The 19,674-nt window shown below is 40.4% G+C and overlaps 1 protein-coding gene across 1 annotated transcript in view; it reads right to left on the reverse strand.

The window, feature by feature from the left end:
- rad54l (RAD54 like) overlaps positions 1 to 19,039 on the reverse strand; it is a 30,787-nt gene extending 11,748 nt beyond the window's left edge. Inside the window, exons 1-12 of the mRNA XM_060919672.1 lie at positions 18,720 to 19,039; positions 17,095 to 17,190; positions 16,618 to 16,722; positions 16,266 to 16,326; positions 14,912 to 15,047; positions 14,736 to 14,805; positions 12,076 to 12,364; positions 11,672 to 11,796; positions 11,379 to 11,529; positions 4,407 to 4,533; positions 2,066 to 2,140; positions 1,368 to 1,498 (exon numbers count right to left, since the gene is read on the reverse strand). Of these exons, the coding sequence (XP_060775655.1) occupies positions 1,368 to 1,498; positions 2,066 to 2,140; positions 4,407 to 4,533; positions 11,379 to 11,529; positions 11,672 to 11,796; positions 12,076 to 12,364; positions 14,736 to 14,805; positions 14,912 to 15,047; positions 16,266 to 16,326; positions 16,618 to 16,722; positions 17,095 to 17,190; positions 18,720 to 18,722 (1,369 nt within the window). The 5' untranslated portion in view covers positions 18,723 to 19,039. The remainder of the gene's footprint in view (positions 1 to 1,367; positions 1,499 to 2,065; positions 2,141 to 4,406; positions 4,534 to 11,378; positions 11,530 to 11,671; positions 11,797 to 12,075; positions 12,365 to 14,735; positions 14,806 to 14,911; positions 15,048 to 16,265; positions 16,327 to 16,617; positions 16,723 to 17,094; positions 17,191 to 18,719) is intronic.
- Between the last annotated feature and the right edge of the window lie 635 nt (positions 19,040 to 19,674).

The raw sequence follows: 19,674 nt of genomic DNA on the forward strand, positions 1-19,674 counted from the left end.
ATGGTAAGATGGTGATTTTGAATTAAAGAACAGGCATGTACAATGGGCATTACAGATTGGAAATTTTTTTAAAAATCAAAAACTATAAGTTCATCTCGGCCTAAAAAATTTGGGCAGACGCTCCCGCACGGCACATGCCAGCAATCCCTCATGAAATGAGCAATAAGTAGGAGAGTTATACATGGTATCATGCCTAAAATTTTATCAGAAATATAGATATGATACTATGATTCTCCCCAACATGCTACATTAGATAAGCTATGTGTGTGCGCTATATATATATATATATATATATATATATATATATATATATATATATATATATATATACACATACATACACACACGTGTGTTTTATATATATATATATATATATATATATATATATATATATATATATATATATATATATATATATATATATATGTGTGTGTGTGTGTGTGTGTGTATGTATATCAATCACACACATACCATGGCATTGATTCGTGCGATATACATTATAAATATAATGAATCATTGAACAGGCAAAATAATTTTCGACCTACCTTTGTGTTTTTTGGTGTGTATGTGAAGTTCGATAGTCCTTGCCCCTCTACTAGCATAGTTTTATCATGTCAGAACACAATGAGCAAAGTACTTTTCCTGGGACGTCTATTTTCCGTATGTGATCACCGAGCTTCGTTGTGACAGTCTGCTTGTCGATCTCGACATTCAGTGTTCTTTCTAACCAAGCCCATCGAAAAGAGTTCTTTATTCCTGCACCTTCATCAATCTCCCTCGCTCGATCCTCTTCTTTCTTATCTAGGACTTTTGCCATTGTCGATATGCTAAAATATCCCGCCTGAATACGTGTCTTTCTGATGTTACCAATGCGTATCGTCAAACAGTGTGTACGGTCAGTGAACGGCGATTGCAAGCCACGCATGGAGAGCATGCGCACTTGTGTTTATACACTGCACGCGATGGGATTTCCTGAAAATTCTACCGCAAATAAGTCGAACACTGTCGCAAAAGTGAACGTTAATTATGACATGTTGAAAGACTCGAGTGTGTTAACCCGGAGCCCACCAAGAATCAAGACGTTTTAAGGCGACCACAGATCGTTAACCATCCCCCGAAAATTTCTCAATGGATTTACATCGATCTCAAAAACGATCATTTTGGTCTGAAAAAGTCGGAAATCCGCCGATCAGCAGAAAATTCTCATCCCCGAGTATAAGGGGGTCCCTGGCTACAAAACATTTGAGAACCACTGCCTTAGGTGATGTAAGTAAAGGACAAAAAACAAACACGCGTGTCCCTCTTTATAAGTCTTTCTCAGTCTTTGGTGAAGAACTGTTGTGTGAAGCAGAAGTGTTCACACTCACGGTTGCAGAGCTTTTTGAGTGAAGTGATAGAGGATAGTGACGACACGCTGATCTTGCCCTGCTGCAGCGTCTCTACTGGCTTTGCCTGCTTCAGGAACAGCTTGTAGAGTTCCTTCTGCAGAGGAGTCAGCCTGCACAGCACAGTGACAGACAGACACACAGACAAGTGCACACAAAAACACATTAATACTACTACTATAGTACAGTAACAAAAATAATAAGAGGAAAATACATGTAAAACTAAAAGCAGTGTAAACCCTTCAAAAGAAAATAACTAAGTAGTATTACAATAACCGTTAAAAAAAGTCTACGTTTAAATAACAAAGAATGTTGAGGGGGTTGCATTTTTGGAGTATAAAACTAAGTCACTTCACTACTTTCCTAGTGAAGAACTAAAAGAGAGGACTTGATCTTAAGATTCAATTTGTAACATAATTCATACATACATACTGCATATAAGCATACAGTGCATTAAACTGACATTGTCCATTAAAAATTTATATTCTGCATCATTTTCCTTCATTTTATTTTTTGCTGGCTTGACAAACCTTTTTGTCATCTACACAAAAGTACTGAACATGTCAATTTGTCACACAAACATGCAGTGGTGATCAGCTTATTGTCTTCTATTTCTCATATTACTATTCCTTTTGGAATCATTGTAGAATACAGACAACAAAAGCAGATGAACGCATTACCTGCAGCAAACAACTTGCTCAATCTTCACAGGGAGATACTTAGACAGAATGTCAGAGGTCCTCCTGATCAGACACCTGCAGAGACAAAAAAATAAACAAACATGTAGTGCTGGAAAATGTCAAGTCAGTTCCATCCACTTGTAAAAAAGGTGTGTGTACCAGAACTAGAAAAATCACATGAACCATTGGGGGCAGGGGGATTTTTCCCCCCACAAAACTCTCCTGCTCTCTCTCGGGTATGGTCATGAATTAAGATACACATGCCTGGTGTGACCAGTGCTTAATAACTGGCAGTTTCTTACATTTTTCAAAAAATAAAATATTTCTCATTTTCTCAAGGCTGTAGAACTTGAGTCCGGTCTTGGACTGGAGTCTGCGCTTGACATGTGTTTTTATTGGCATTTGTACTCAAACTTGCCCTAGTCTTGAGCACTGGTCTAGTGAAATATGGTTTTGGTCTTGACAGTTTGTCGTCTTTTCCTTTTGTATGCACAAACTTTGACAAGATGTAATTCATTCTAAAAAACACAACTTAAACATCAGAGCAATGCAAGAACTAAGCCAACTTCTTAAAAGTAAAGACTTGCCCTTGAAAAGAATGTGATAGTTTTCTGTCTCGGTCTCACTTTCATTTGGACTCGATCTTGACTTCATCTTTGATAGTAGGCTTGACTATAGCTGTAACTCACACTTAAAAGGTTCAAATTAAATCTTGTGACGGCAGCTCCAGAAAACCACCGTCAAAGCAGCGCACCATTCCTCACCCAACCACTCCCACAGTGCTGAAGAAACAGCGGTGCTTCAGCACCATTGTTTTGGACAGCCAGGAACAGCATGGCCAGGGGGCGGGGCTTGCTGATCACACACTTGTGGCCCTTTTCCACTACCCTTTTTCAGCTCACTTCAGCCTGACACGGCTCGCGTTTCGACTACCTCAGAGCAGCACGACTCAGCTCGCTTCAGCCTTACTCAGCTCCCAAAACTCGCACGGTTTTGGAGTAGGGCTGAAGCGAGCCAAACCGAGCCGAGTGGGGCTAGGGGCGTGAGGAGACACTCCCCTGTGCACTGATTGGTGAGGAGGCGTGTCCTCACATGCCCACACACGCCCCGCGAGCACGCTGGGATCTGTAAACACCGTAAACCCAGAAGAATAATAATTACGAATTACGAGAATTTCTGAAGCCTTATGCGCCTCGCCTCATCTATACGCTCTTGCCAGTATCTGTTGGCGTTGTCGGTGACAACAAGCCATAGCACCAAGACCAGCAACACTAACAACTCCATGTCCTCCATGTTTATTGTTTACTATCCGGGTCGTGAGACTACCGCTTAAAAGATCACTGATGTCACTGTTTGCGCCGCCTAACGACATCACGTGACGACCACCCACTTTCACTAACTCCACCCAATGTGTCCACCCACTTCCAGCCAGCACGGTTCAGCGTGGTTGTAGTCGAAATGCAACTCCAACAGCCCCACTCAGCCCAACTCAGCACGGCACGGCTCAGCCCAACTCAGCCGCGTTGGTAGTGGAAAAGCGGCACAGCATAATCGGTGCCTTAATTCACCCTCCTCAAGCAGCCAGAGGACTATAAAAAGGCGCCGTGGCTCTCAGAGGTGAGTCGAATCACAAATGTGCATTTTGGCTTATGTGCTCTCTTCCCCGCTTTGGCTCATGTGCAAAATCGCCCCCACTCTCTCCGCCTCTGGGAAGCCTCTGGCACAGTCAGCACCCACCACGACCCCACTCTAGGCCAGCTTGGGCTCCCTGCCTGCTTCACGGACTGCACTGCTCTCACTTCCCCTTCATTACTTTTTTCATTAAAATTCACTGACTTTTTGCACTAAGGATTGGGTTTTGTGTCTGTGTTCTCCCCGCCTTGCAGCACGAATCTCACACTCACTTATACAATTGTAATATTTTCCTGCTGCAGGAAGCAAATGTTTGTGCTTCCTGTTCCTACTTAAATGAATTGACTCCTGAACAGGAATAAAATTTGTCAAATGAACCAAAGTGTTCAGTTTGACAGGAATGTTGCAGTGGACAGGAACTGGTCAGTTTCTTATGTGCATTAAAAAGAAAGACCCTCTTATGTTTACTTAAATGCTCATATTTTAAGAAATTAGACCATTAGAAAATTCTGTGTTGCTAATACAAACACAAATAACTGGCACAGTGGGAGAATGCAGCAAGTGCGTCTATGGGAGTGGGTGAGACAGGTAGGGGTCAGAATCCCTGTTAATGACACTACAAACTACTCACGTGTTTGTTGCATGTACTGTAAAGTTACAATAGAAAGGCATTATTGTGATTGAAAATCATCTTTGACCTGTAGCTCACCTGTTAACGATGCCGATGAGCTCTTTTAGCTTCTCCTCCCCGACAGCACGCTCTTTATCACTAGCATCAGCATCACGGCCCTTTAGGATAGGAATCTCAAAACGCTTTTTAAATTCCTGAGCTGTGCCTACAAGAACATATGACAGTTATAGCAGAAACTTTAGAATGGCTGAAGATCCAGACAATTAAATGACTAGCAAAATGTTTTATAGTCAGAAAGTTTGGCCACTGTAATTTAACATACAACAGATACACTTGTTGACTGCTAAAGACTGGTAGGTATTATAACGCCACACAGTGCAACTTGCACAGATAAAAAATGTTTTATAACGGTTCTGTTTATTGCAAAGACAGTATTTTAAACACCATTACATTACTACACTGTAGGGCAACAAAATTTCCCTTTTACTGTAATTATGGGGTCTCAAGCCTGTTCCAGCATGCTAGTGCTCCTGTGCACAAAACATGGTCTGCTAAGGTTGGTGTGGAAGAAGTTGAGTGGCGTGTACAGAGCTCTGACCTCAACTCCACCGAAAGACCTTTGTGATGAAATGGATCACTGACCATGCACCAGATCTCCTTACCTAACATGAGTGCCTGACCTCACTAAGGCGCTTGTGCCTGAACAGGCAGAAATTTCTACAGCCACACTCCAAAATCTAGTGGAAAGCCTTCGAAGAAGAGTGGAGATTATAACAGGAAAGAGGGACTAAATCTGGAATGGAATTTCCAACAAGCACATATGGGTATAATTGGACAGGTGTCCACAAACCTGTTGCAATATGTTGTATCTATTCCAACAAAAATATGCAAAGACTTCAAAAGCCTCAAAAGAAACATCTTCATCTTCTCTTTCCCAAGCTGACATTGGTTATGTAATAAATTGGGAGACTACATTCTGAGAAATTTGTTTGTGCACATCACTATTAAATTTAAAGGGTACCAGTACAGCATTTAAAAGTGATCGAGATTGATAGTACAAGCCCTAATTATAATAATGCACACAAGTGCAGCCATCCAATTAGCTGTCATAAGAGCTTTAAATGCTTAAAAGTCCAAAAGCATGTCCCATTTTATTGCACATGGGCAGCCAATATGGCACCCAGGATGTGATATAAATTTGTTGATAGCCAGGTACCGGAAGTTAAGCGTAGCCAATGTAAACATACTTGTTAGCCTGGATTTAGTCAAATGAAAAAAAAAAAAAAAGAAGGAGTTCTCTTCAGATCAGTATGGACAGTGAAGAAACCAGACATCTGTATAAACCTCAGAAAAAGGATGAACCACATCTGGTAAATGATTTCAGCAGTGAATCATCAGATGATTCTAATGATGAAATCGGTGATGCTTTGCAAGTGCGAAGGCGGGAAGGCAGAAAAAAGGGTTTGGCAGCTATCTGGTCCCGATGTGGCAAGTGTACCAAGTGGAAAACTGACATTGAATGTGTTTGTTGTAAAGAGCACAAACTTTTGTGATATAATGCAGGCAGTCATTTAATTGTTTCATGGATAAACCCAGTTTAGAAACGTACATCGCACACAAGCCTACACTGGAAATGGACTATTCTATCCACATTCACTGGACATAAGCAACTGCGCGCTCTGATTGGCTACTCTACTACCAGGCTATCAGCTCATATACCATGAGTAGAGAAAAACAAAATGGCAGAGCGTGTTGCTGAACCGAGGACGAAAAAAAAAAACCTCTACTCGAAAACAAAACCCCGAAAAATACAGCAAAAAAAAAAAAAAAGCAATAAAATACGGAATATAAAAAAAAAAAAAAAAGTATTTGATGGTAAGAACATCTCTTTTTTTTCAATAATTATTATACCATTTTTCATAAATTGCTACTGTCATTTCGCCGGTTTGTTTACATTCTAAGCGGAAATGATTGTCAGACGTTTTGCATAAAGTTTTTATTTATCAAATTTGCAAAAAATAAAAAAGCTGTTTCACAAAATCCAGTGACTGTGGATAGAATAAAATGGTTATTCCACTCACTCGTCGTACATGGCTTATAGCCGCGTATCAGCTCATGAACAACTCGATTTCGTGGAATAACTTAAATATACAGACCATGATGGCCTGTGTGTAGCATGATAGCCTGATGCAAGAGGGAGAGCACCAGATGGAGAACTATATACACATACATACAGTGCCTTGCAAAAGTATTCATACCCCTTGAACTTTTTCACATTTTTCCATCTTACAACCACGAACTTGTTTTTTTTTTATTAAGATTTTATGTGCTAGACCAACACAGAGTAGCACATAATTGTGAAGTGAAACAAAAATGATAAAATGGTCTTCAAAATTTTAAACAAATAAAAATCTGAAAAATGTGGTGTGCATTAGTATTCAGGCCCCTGTACTCTGATACCTCTAAATACAATCCAGTGCAATCAATTGCCTTCAGAAGTCATCTAATTAGTTAATAGAGTCCTACTGTGTGTAATTTACTCTCAGCATAAATACACTTGTTCTGTGAAGGCCTCAGTGGTTTGTTAGAGAACACTGAAGAACAAACAGCATCATGAAGACCAAAGAATTCACCAGACAGGTCAGGGATAAAGTTCTGGAGAAGTTTAAAGCAGGGTTAGGTTATAAAAAAATATCCCAAGCTCTGAACATCTCAAGAAGCACTGTTCAATCCATCATTCAAAAATGGAAAAAGTATGGCACAACTGCAAACCTACCAAGAAATGGCCGTCCACCTAAACTGACAGAGCGAGCAAGGAGAGCACTGGTCAGAGAAGCAGCCAAGAGGCCCATGATCACTCTGGAGGAGCTGCAGAAATCCACAGCTCAGGTGGGAGAATCTGTGCACAGGAAACTATAAGTCGTACACTCCACAAATCTGGCCTTTTTGGAAGAGTGGCAAGAAGAAAGCCATTGTTGAAAGACAGGCATAAGAAGTCCCGTTTGCAGTTTGTCAGAAGCCATGTAGGGGACACAGCAAACGTGGAAGAAGGTGCTTTGGTCAGATGAGACCAAAGTTGAACTTTTTGGCCTAAATGCAAAGCGCTACGTATGTGTGGCGGAAAACTAACACTGCTCATCACCCTGCACACACCATCCCCACTGTGAAACATGGTGGTGGCAGCATCATGCTATGGGGATGCTTTTCTTCAGCAGGGACAGGGAAGCTGGTCAGAGTTGATGGGAAGATGGATGGAGCTAAATACAGGGCAATCCTGGAAGAAAACCTGCTGGAGGCTGCATAACACTTGAGACTGGGAAGGAGATTCACCTTCCAGCAAGACAATGACCGTAAACATACAGCCAGAGCTACAATGGAATGGTTTAGATCAAAGAATATTCATGTGTTAGAATGGCCCAGTCAAAGTCCAGACCTAAATCCCATTGAGCATCTGTGGCAAGACTTGAAAATTGCTGTTCACAGACGCTCTCCATCCGATCTGGCTGAGCTTGAGCTATTCTGCAAAGAAGAATGGGCAAAAATTTCAGTGTCTAGATGTGCAAAGCTGGTAGAGACATACCACAAAAGACTTGCAGCTGTAATTGCAGCAAAAGGTGGCTCTACAAAAGTATTGACGCAGGGGGGCTGAATATTAATGCACATCACATTCAGATTTTTATTTGTTTAAAATTTTGAAGACCATTTATCATTTTCGTTTCACTTCACAATTGTGTTACTCTGTGTTGGTCTATCACATGAAATCTCAAAAAACTTTTAAGTTCGTGGGTGTAAGGTGGAAAAATGTGAAGTTCAAGGGGTATGAATACTTTTGCAAGGCACTGTACATACATACATAGCTGAGCGTAAATGAGTACACCCCCTTTGAAAAGTAACATTTAACAATATCTCAATGAACACAAACGATTTCCAAAATGTTGAAAAGACAAAGTTTAATATAACATCTGTAACTTATAATGTGAAAGTAAGGTTAATAATATAACTTAGATTACACATTTTTCAGTTTTACTCAAATTAGGGTGGTGCAAAAATGACTACACCCCACAACAAAAACTACTACATCTAGTACTTTGTATGGCCTCCATGATTTTTAATGATGGCACCAAGTCTTCTCGGCATGGAATGAACAAGTTGGCGACATTCTGCAACATCAATCTTTTTCCATTCTTCAACAATGACCTCTTTTAGTGACTGGATGCTGGATGGAGAGTGATGCTCAACTTGTCTCTTCAGAATTCCCCAAAGAAAATAATTTCTTTACACCACAAAGGTGAAGGCTACAAGAAGCTCAGCAAAGCTTTACTTATCACTCAGAATGCTGTCTCAAAAGTGGTACAAAAACTTAAGAAAGATGGAACTGCAACCATCTCACAGAGACGTCCAGGTCGTCCATGGAAGTTAACACCTCGACAGGAGCGTCTTCTGATGAGGAGGGTTGAAGAAAATCAGCATGCAAGTTCACTGCAGTTATCTAAAGTAGAAAGCCAAACTGGGGTGACTATTTCCCGTGACACAATACGGCGTACACTGCAGAGGAATGGCATGCATGGATGCCTTCCACGAAAGAAGCCTCTCCTAAAGCCCAGGCACAAAAAAGCCCCCCTAGAGTTTGCCAGGGCCCATGCTGACAAAGATGAAGACTACTGGGACTCTACGCTCTGGAGTGATGAGACCAAGATAAATGTTTTTGGAACTGATGGCTTCAAAACTGTATGGCATTGCAAAGGTGAGGAATACAAAGAAAAATGCATGGTGCCTACAGTGAAACATGGTGGTGGCAGCGTCCTTACAGTATGTGGGGCTGCATGAGTGCTGCTGGTGTCGGGGAGCTGCATTTCATTGATGGCATCATGAATTCACAGATGTATTGCTCTATACTGAAAGAGAAGATGCTACCATCACTCCGTGCCCTTGGTCGCTGTGCACTTTTTCAACATGACTAAACACACATCTAAGGCCACTGTTGGATTTCTGAAGAAGAACAGGGTGAAAGTGATTCAGTGGCCAAGTATGTCTCCTGACCTGAACCCAATCGAACACCTATGGGAATTCTGAAGAGACAAGTTGAGCATCATTCTCCATCCAGCCACTAAAAGAGGTCATTGTTGAAGAATGGAAAAAGATTGATGTTGCAAAATGTCACCAACTTGTTCATTCCATGCCTAGAAGACTTGGTGCTGTCATTAAAAATCATGGAGGCCATACAAAGTACTAGATGTAGTAGTTTTTGTTGTGGGGTGTACTCATTTTTGCACCACCCTAATTTGAGTAAAACCGAAAAATGTGTAATCTAAGTTATATCATCAACCTTACTTTTTCCTGTTATAAGTTAAACAGATGTTATATTAAACTTTGTCTTGTCAACATTTTGGAAATTGTTTGTGTTCATTGAGATATTGTTTAAAATGTTACTTTTCAAAGGGGGTGTACTCATTTACGCTGAGCACTGTGTGTGTATATGTGTGTGTATATATATATATATATATATATATATATATATATATATATATATATGAGAGAGAGACACACAAATTCAGTGTGCACACATTAAGGTGTGTCTATACGGGCTATAAAGCCTATTTATTCATTTATTGCGTGTGTGAATACAGGTATAGACATGCAGCATGCCGCAATAGTTTATAAGGTCTAAATATAGAATAGTGACAGCTCAAAGTCAAGTGCAAGTTTACAGCGGAGCACTGAAGAACACTTGACCACCAGAAAATGAAATTTGTACCTTTATTTACATAAGACAGATTTTTTTTAAAATCCAGCAGTTATTTTTAATTAGCTTTAAAAAAAAATAATGTGGGATTATTTACCAACACATTTTATACTTCTCGGGAACTCTGCTTTACAATCTAGCTAATCAGCTTCCATGGCCCAAATCCCTTTTCTGTCGACGGTGTTGGAACATTGCTGGCACAGTATCGGGTTTGAGTCTAACACCACCTGCGTAGCCCAAGAGCTCGGCCTGTAGATTCCTTTCAAAGCATTCAGGCTCAAAATGGTCCTCGCAAACACCACAATTTCTACCAAAGGAGTGTGTTTCTAAAGTGTGACCTGTTCCCAAGTTGCGTAGCTACTGTTTAGAAAAAGTCATTTACGTTGCTCAGTTGTCAGCAGTGGAACACAGGAAAAAGATCTCATCTCATCTCATTATCTGTAGCTGCTTTATCCTTCTACAGGGTCGCAGGCAAGCTGGAGCCTATCCCAGCTGACTACGGGCGAAAGGCGGGGTACACCCTGGACAAGTCGCCAGGTCATCACAGGGCTGACACATAGACACAGACAACCATTCACACTCCCATTCACACCTACGGTCAATTTAGAGTCACCAGTTAACCTAACCTGCATGTCTTTGGACTGTGGGGGAAACCGGAGCACCCGGAGGAAACCCACGCGGACACGGGGAGAACATGCAAACTCCACACAGAAAGGCCCTCGCCGGCCACGGGGCTCGAACCCGGACCTTCTTGTGTGAGGCAACAGCGCTAACCACTACACCACCGTGCCGCCCCTCCGGAAAAAGATCTCCATCATATTTATTTATTTTGCAACCACAGGCTTTGCACTCCTATTTTCAACAGCCGGATTTTTTTGTACATCCGGCTACATCACAGTATCAGGAGCAGCGAGCCAATCAAGATACAGGAAACCCATCAATGATACTATGCCATGCTGACCTTTGACACTACCCACAAAATGGCAACATAGCTGCATCCTTAAGTGAACAGGAATACAAAAGTATTTTAAAGCACTGCTTTATGCGACACAGTGTGGCAATACAGGGGAGTCTAAATTCATTTGTGCAAAATGTGTAATATTTCTAGCCAATGTTTATTTTCGCTGCGGGTACCCTTTAAGTAAAATCCCAGAGTAGTGCAGATGCAAGTTTTATTACTGACATCCTCCAACTGTTCACACTGGACAACCTGAGATGATTAAATGGTGGTGATTCAATTAGGAAATGGACTTAATGACTCACTGCGGATTTACTTTATTCACACTGTACGTTTTTGAGCCACATACCAAGGATGCCAGCGTTGACAAAGTGCACCAGACTGAAGTACTCAAGCAGATCATTCTGAATGGGAGTGCCAGAAATCAAGACTCTGCGTTGGGCGTTCATCACATTCAGAGCCTGGTACGTCTGATTATCTGAGTTTTTCAGCCTGTGACCCTGAGTAAACACAGATGATACCTGAATAACTGACATTATCCAAACTGCCCAATTATTGCTATGCTCACCAATACTGCAGTTGTTTAACTTATTTCCATGCAACTAATTCAGCCATAATACATGCAGGGTAGATATTTCATACCTCATCACAAATAACCAATCCAACTTTGCCTTTGTGCAGAATTTCAGCATGGAGACGGAACGTTTCATATGAAATAATCAGAATGGGAGTGGGAACTCTCAGACCTTGTTGGGAAATGAAATTCACTGAAATACAAAAAAAAATTTAATTTCAGCAGTGCGTTTGTGGTTTTTTTTGCCAAGCATCTTTGAATATTACCATTTGTACCAATAGGTGTAAATAATACCATGCGGATATACCAGCTGGAAGACTTAAAAGACTTAACATTTAAGACAGTCGGATATGCAACTATACAGAGTGCCTCTGACACAACGTGCATATTGCAGCTGCAACAGAATTCTCTACAATTTGATTTAGCAATAAAATTAAAAATGTTAAAAATATTGATTTTTTTTTTTCCCTACCAAGCTTCCGATCTATCTCTTCCTTGGAGCCACCATCAATAGCCACAGGCTGCACACGCCCTCCGAGCCACTTAGCCACTTCATTGTACCAGTTTTTCACAAGGCTGGATGGGGAGACCACGATGGCCTTATCAATCTCAGGCCTGAGATCAGGACTCTGCTTGAGGAGAGTCCACATGAGCGTGATGCACTGCAGTGTCTTCCCCAGTCCCATCTCGTCAGCCATGATGCAGCCGTAGGAGTCGGGGATGCGCCGCCCCGTCACACACTCCCACAGAAATTTCACACCCTCATAAAAGTACAACACACTGATAAGTTGTCGTAATGTTACAATAAATTCCACAGTGCACTGTAATCGTGGGTATCTTTACAATACTGACCCACCATTTTCATAGAAGTTAACAAAATTAAACAAACCAAAATCAGGGATTAAAATATGAATGTGCAGCAGACTACAACCCCGATTCCAAAAAAGTTGGGACAAAGTACAAATTGTAAATAAAAACGGAATGCAATGATGTGGAAGTTTCAAAATTCCATATTTTATTCAGAATAGAACATAAATGACATATCAAATGTCTAAACTGAGAAAATGTATCATTTAAAGAGAAAAATTAGGTGATTTTAAATTTCATAACAACACATCTCAAAAAAGTTGGGACAAGGCCATGTTTACCACTGTGAGACATCCCCTTTTCTCTTTACAACAGTCTGTAAACGTCTGGGGACTGAGGAGACAAGTTGCTCAAGTTTAGGGATAGGACTGTTAGCCCATTCTTGTCTAATGTAGGATTCTAGTTGCTCAACTGTCTTAGGTCTTTTTTGTCGTATCTTCCGTTTTATGATGCGCCAAATGTTTTCTATGGGTGAAAGATCTGGACTGCAGGCTGGCTAGTTCAGTACCCGGACCCTTCTTCTACGCAGCCATGATGCTGTAATTGACGCAGCATGTGGTTTGGCATTGTCATGTTGGAAAATGCAAGGTCTTCCCTGAAAGAGACGTCGTCTGGATGGGAGCATATGTTGCTCTAGAACCTGGATATACCTTTCAGCATTGATGGTGTCTTTCCAGATGTGTAAGCTGCCCATGCCACACGCACTAATGCAACCCCATACCATCAGAGATGCAGGCTTCTGAACTGAGCGCTGATAACAACTTGGGTCGTCCATCTCCTCTTTGGTCCGAATGACACGGTGTCCCTGATTTCCATAAAGAACTTCAAATTTTGATTCGTCTGACCACAGAACAGTTTTCCACTTTGCCACAGTCCATTTTAAATGAGCCTTGGCCCAGAGAAGATGTCTGTGCTTCTGGATCATGTTTAGATACGGCTTCTTCTTTGAACTATAGAGTTTTAGCTGGCAACGGCGGATGGCACGGTGAATTGTGTTCACAGATAATGTTCTCTGGAAATATTCCTGAGCCCATTTTGTGATTTCCAATACAGAAGCATGCCTGTATGTGATGCAGTGCCGTTTAAGGACCCGAAGATCACAGGCACACAGTATGGTTTTCTGGCCTTGACCCTTACGCACAGAGATTCTTCCAGATTCTCTGAATCTTTTGATGATATTATGCACTGTAGATGATGATATGTTCAAACTCTTTGCAATTTTACACTGTCGAACTCCTTTCTGATATTGCTCCACTATTTGTCGGTGCAGAATTAGGAGGATTGGTGATCCTCTTCCCATCTTTACTTCTGAGAGCTGCTGCCACTCCAAGATGCTCTTTTTATACCCAGTCATGTTAATGACCTATTGCCAACTGACCTAATGAGTTGCAATTTGGTCCTCCAGCTGTTCCTTTTTTGTACCTTTAACTTTTCCAGCCTCTTATTGCCCCTGTCCCAACTTTTTTGAGATGTGTTGCTGTCATGAAATTTCAAATGAGCCAGTATTTGGCATGAAATTTCAAAATGTCTCACTTTCGACATTTGATATATTGTCTATGTTCTATTGTGAATACAATATCAGTTTTTGAGATTTGTAAATTATTGCATTCCGTTTTTATTTACAAATGTGTACTTTGTCCCAACTTTTTTGGAATCGGGGTTGTACATATATTAAGCACATATTAAGAATCAACCTCATGGCGTCTGCTAAATGCCTGGAATGTAATATGTTTTCTGTCTGCAGCTATTTGTACAGAAAGACAATTACATCATAATTGTGACAGGCATACCTTGTACCACATGATTCCTGTCTCTTAAATAGTTAAATAAAGTTTACTGAGTAACAGTAACATCTAAAAAAAAAAAAATTGACCTGATAGTCCTTCATATTCTTAAAATGTGTCACTGCTGTTTTACTGGCGTGTGTTGTGCGTTTCAAAGAAAGCAAAACAAGACATCCTGCTAAATGTCGTGTGCCATCTTCAGGTTCTGGCCTTGTTGACCAATTCCAATTAGAACATTTCAGACAACAAAGTCTTTCAGAATACAAATATGCAAATAATAATACCAAGATGGGTTTTGTGTTACATACACTGCTTTTTAGGTTGTATTATGTTCGCTAACTATACACAAATATGGCTGTTTATACACCAGGTTAAAAATTAAACAAAAAGAAATTCCTAACTATTAGAGAGATATTGGTAAATGCAGATCTCAGTTAAAAGTGACAGTTATTTGAATCATCCATGACAACTCATAACTCACCTCCCTTTGATGGGGTCGAAGAACTTTAGTAAGTACAGGATCCACCACAACATGCACAGGCAGCTTGTCCCTGAGGAGTGTTCAATAAACACAGAAATGAGAGGTAAAGATAGACAGACAAAGTATAAAGATGAGAGCTTTATCAGGACAAAACTGTGAGATGATTGGTGACTGACTTCTCCGTTTTGATGAGCTCGTGAGCCCCCAAGGCTTGCGGCTCATAAAGAACCAGAGCTCCATCTTCAAAAGGGTCATGGAGAGCCTTTCTAACACCTGACCTCTTCAAGCCCAGAGCCCGCACACCCAACGGACCTGAAGTGAGAGAATATAGAAACACACATACACACACCAGCCACTTTATTAGGTATACCTACACACCTGCCGTTTTATGCTGTTCTCTAAATCAGCCAATCCCTTGACAGCAACACAATGCAGATACAAATCAAGAGCTTCAGTTAATGTTCACCTCAAACATCAGAATGGGAAAAACTGATCTTTGTGACTTTCACTATGGCATGGGTGTTGGTGCTAACCAGATGGACTGGTTTGAGTATTTCAGAAACTGCTGATCTCCTGGGGTTTTCACACACAACAGGCTCTAGAGTTTACACAGAATGGTGTGAAAAAACAAAAAAAAACACACTGAGTGAGTGACAGTTCTGTGGATGGAAACGCCTTGTTGATAAGAGAGGTCAGAGGAAAATGGCCAGATTGGTTCGAGCTGCCAGGAAGGATATAGTAACTCATATAATCACTCTTTACAACCGTGGTGAGCAGAAAAGCATCTCAGCATGCGACAGCAGAAGACCACATTGGGTTCCAGTCCTGCCAGCCAAGAACAGGAATCTTAGAATCAAGAACAGGTTCCTATTGAAGTGGCCAGTGAGTGTAAATTCAGCGAGCATGAAAAAATTCTATCTTGGGGACAATCAGTAGGACAGATGGTGGGGGGATTGTACTTTAAACACATAGTATCTGGAATGCTTTGCACCCAGGAAACACATATGGCCAAAAGTCCAGTATGTGGAAACCTGACCATCATACCCATGTATGCTTGTTGAGCATCCCATTCCAATGTTGGTTACCCTTTTTGCAAAATCTTTCCACTAGATTTTGAAGCCTGGCTGTGGGATTCTTTTTTCTCATTCAGCCATAAGAGCATTAGTGAGGTCAGGTACTGATGTCAGGTGAGAAGGCCTGGCAAACCATCTGTATTCCAGTTCATCTCAGAGGTTTTCAGTGGGGTTGGGATCATAGTTCTGTGCAGGCCACTCGAGATCTTCCACTCCAAACTTGGCCCACCATGTCTTCATGGATCTTGCTTTGCGCACAGGGGCATTGTCATGCTGGAACAGGTTTGGGCTAAGCTTCTTGATTCCAGTAAAGGATATATGTTACTGCTACAGCATACAAAGACATCCTTATACAATTGTGTGTTTTCAACTTTGTGGCAACAGTTTGGGAAATAACCACATCTGTATGACAGTCAGCTGTCCACATACCATATAATATAGAAATGCACACAGCTACCTGTGTAATTCGGGATGGGAACCTTGAATGGCCTCGAAAGGATACTTCGAATAAAAGCCTCCTATTAAAAAAAAATAATGAGAGAGAGAGAGAGAGAGAGAGAGAGAGAGAGAGAGAGAGAGACCAAAAAAAAAGTGGTCACGTGTGTGCAATAAGTGAAAAGAAAAACAGACAAGTTCAAATGAATAGTGAAGGAACAAAGGTTCTTTGATTTAAGCTTCTTCATGGGAGAAGTCCAGGACTACTATAGTAAATTCCACATTTCTAATTTAACTTAAGACCCGTCTCTCAAAATAAACACGATGATGACAATTTACTCACAAAAATGACAAAACATTTTGTGGTGCCTTACATGCTCGTTGCTGTCCACACACAGAGGCCGGTTTGTGAGCTGGGTCAGAGGCTTCCTATACGGGGAGACATAACTTTCTCTGCAGTTTTTCTTCCTTTTGCTTGTCTGCAAGAATATATTTAATAATATACACTTAATAGCAAATAAGCTCCCAAACAGTATTAGCCAACTTACCCTCAACCCTACTTCAAACATGCAGTGTAACCTCAGGACTGGACATACAGTGCAATTTGGGATTCAGGTTTCGATAGTGTGTTTAGCGAGTGATTTGTTAGAGTAAAGTATCAGGTCATATTTTCTGACCATAAATTATTCACCAAATTATTATTGGCAAACAAAAACGGAGCTTCAGCTAAATTCCAAATGGCTGTTTATTGGACATGTAGTTTACTAACTTTATAGTGTGTAGTCATTAATAATTCTCTATACAGCACATTTAAATATGGAGACTTATGTTTTGGGATCTTAGCTACTTACAATTCCAGCATCCCAGTCTTCATCTTCATCATCATCATCAGATGAATCGAGTCTCTGCTTTCTCTTGGCGAGCTGACTGGGCGCAAAGCTTCTTCTCTAAAACAATATTGCTCGTTATAGTGTTTCAAAGCTAAGCACTATATTGTTCTTCCTAGGCTTATTATGATTCCCTTTCCCCCCCTTTTAACTCATATTCTGTGAATAATTCCTCAAGAACCGCTTAACACAGAAACTTCATTCAAACTTGCATAGGTCTTGTAAATGACACGCAAGCTACGTCATTATCATTTTTCTACACTTAAGATATTAAAGAAAAAACTAACAATTTCTCGTTGAAATGAATAGTGTAATCTCCATGACGAACATTCTATAACTGTCAATATTCAACTGTCACTGCTGCAGTCTCCACAGCTCTCTCGCTCTCACTTCTATCTGTCCATCTATCTAGCTCGATGTTAATATCCAACTTTCCTGTACATTTAATTTCTTTTTCCCTTTCTCCATATCTAATTTCTTTGACTGTCTCTCTCTCTGGTCCACTCACTTTATTTATTTTTCTCTCCCTATGTTTGTTTTTAGCATTTCCCAATCTCTAGCTATCACTCTCTCTCTACATTGCCTTTTTTAAAATAACTTAGGATATGAATATTAGTGATATTAATCAATTAATCAATGCATTGCACTATTTGAACATCTTTTTTTCCCCCTTATGTACTTAGCTGTTTTTGTAGGCCTGGGCTGGCTATCATTCATTCCATCCATCCATCCATATAAATCTTACTTTTATATTACATCAAGGCAAGTAGTTTGGGTAAATAAAGTTAAATAAATCACTCTCTCTCTCTCTCTGCCTGCACTGAACATCGGGACTCCCTAAAGTGAATGACGCATGAAATGGAATGACAGCTAGTGATTTGAACAATAAATGGTCCCTTGTCATTCAGATTCTTATAAATGGAATAACGATTGAAATGTAGGTGGAATGACATGCTTTCAGCTCATGAAATGGAATGACATTGTTTCTAAGTGGAATGACATACTTTTAGGTTATGTTATCAGTGATATCACCTTTTACAAATGGAATGACAGCGTTTCCAGGTGGAATGACATACTTTAAGCTAATGTTATCAGTGATATCACCTATAACCTAACCCTAACCCTAGAAACAATGTCATTCCATTTGTTAATTTGATATCACTGATAACATTGCCTCAGAGTATGTCATTCCACCTAGAAACCTTATCATTCCATTTGTAAAAGGTGAGATCACTGACAACATTAGCTCAAAGTAAGTCAATACATATAGAAAACCTGTCATTCCATTTGTAAAAGCTGATATCCCACCAAGCACCCACTTATCTTATCCTAGGGAGGTCTAAAACTAAAGATTTCAATCGTTATTCCATTTGTAAGAATCTGAATGACAAGGGACCATTTATTGTTCAAATTTACTACCTGTCATTCACTTTAGGGAGTCCTCTGAACATCTTCTAAACTTTCTAATCTTTTACTTTGCATTTTTAAACTGCTTTGGAAGCACTGGTATTTCTTTCAGCAAATACAAATCTAGTTGAAAGTAACTGTTGTGCCAATTATTATTCTGTACATTAAATATGTTTACTCACCATTCTGACTCAGAGACGCGGATGAATTTGGTCTAATGAGCGCAGTGAGGTGGATAAAAACAAAGCTCCCCCTGATTCCGCTGCTAGCAAGCTAATTACTAATGCTAGCAAACACTAAGAACCGCTTAATATTAGGATTACAGTTCCACAGTATCATTGTTCGCGGAAATATAACGCATTTATTTATTTATATGACACGAATACATCCAGTTACATCACTAATTAATTCCCCGATATGAATTAAGAAGTTTTGAAACGCAACAAACTTTAAGTTCCATGATTTGTTGTTAAATATCCCGCGCCTGCACCGGTGACGCAAATGTACGGGAATCGAAAAGCACCAAAATATCAAGACGCGTTGCGGAAAATAAGAAAGGACTGTTGGACTTCATTGCGTTTAGTCATTGCGTTGGGTTAGTAAAGATGTGTAAAATAGGGTTTTAAAGATTTGTTTCACCAACTTCACAACTATTTTCCATGGCAAACATAAACGTAACCCACTCTGCCTCCAGGGCTGAAGTGTGATTGATGAGGACTGTGGAAATTTACTGCAATATAAAATGGGGTTAAAATGGTGGTTCAGAAAAACAGTACACGAGTTGTTTATCATTGCGTTTATAAATATCTCCAACATGTAAAAGTGAAGTGAATTGGCATTCACAGTAAAGCCAAACAATACACATGTGCTTTCACTACTAGTCCAACAGATGGCGCTGTAGCTCCATACATCAGACGTATACTAGTGCATCTCAAAAAATTAGAATATTGTGGAAAAAGTTCCATATTTTCCATCAGTTATTTCTCATCTCATCTCATTATCTGTAGCCGCTTTATCCTGTTCTACAGGGTCGCAGGCAAGCTGGAGTCTATCCCAGCTGACTACGGGCGAAAGGCGGGGTACACCCTGGACAAGTCGCCAGGTCATCACAGGGCTGACACATAGACACAGACAACC

Source organism: Neoarius graeffei, chromosome 4 (assembly GCF_027579695.1).
Source record: "Neoarius graeffei isolate fNeoGra1 chromosome 4, fNeoGra1.pri, whole genome shotgun sequence".
NCBI lineage: Eukaryota > Metazoa > Chordata > Actinopteri > Siluriformes > Ariidae > Neoarius > Neoarius graeffei.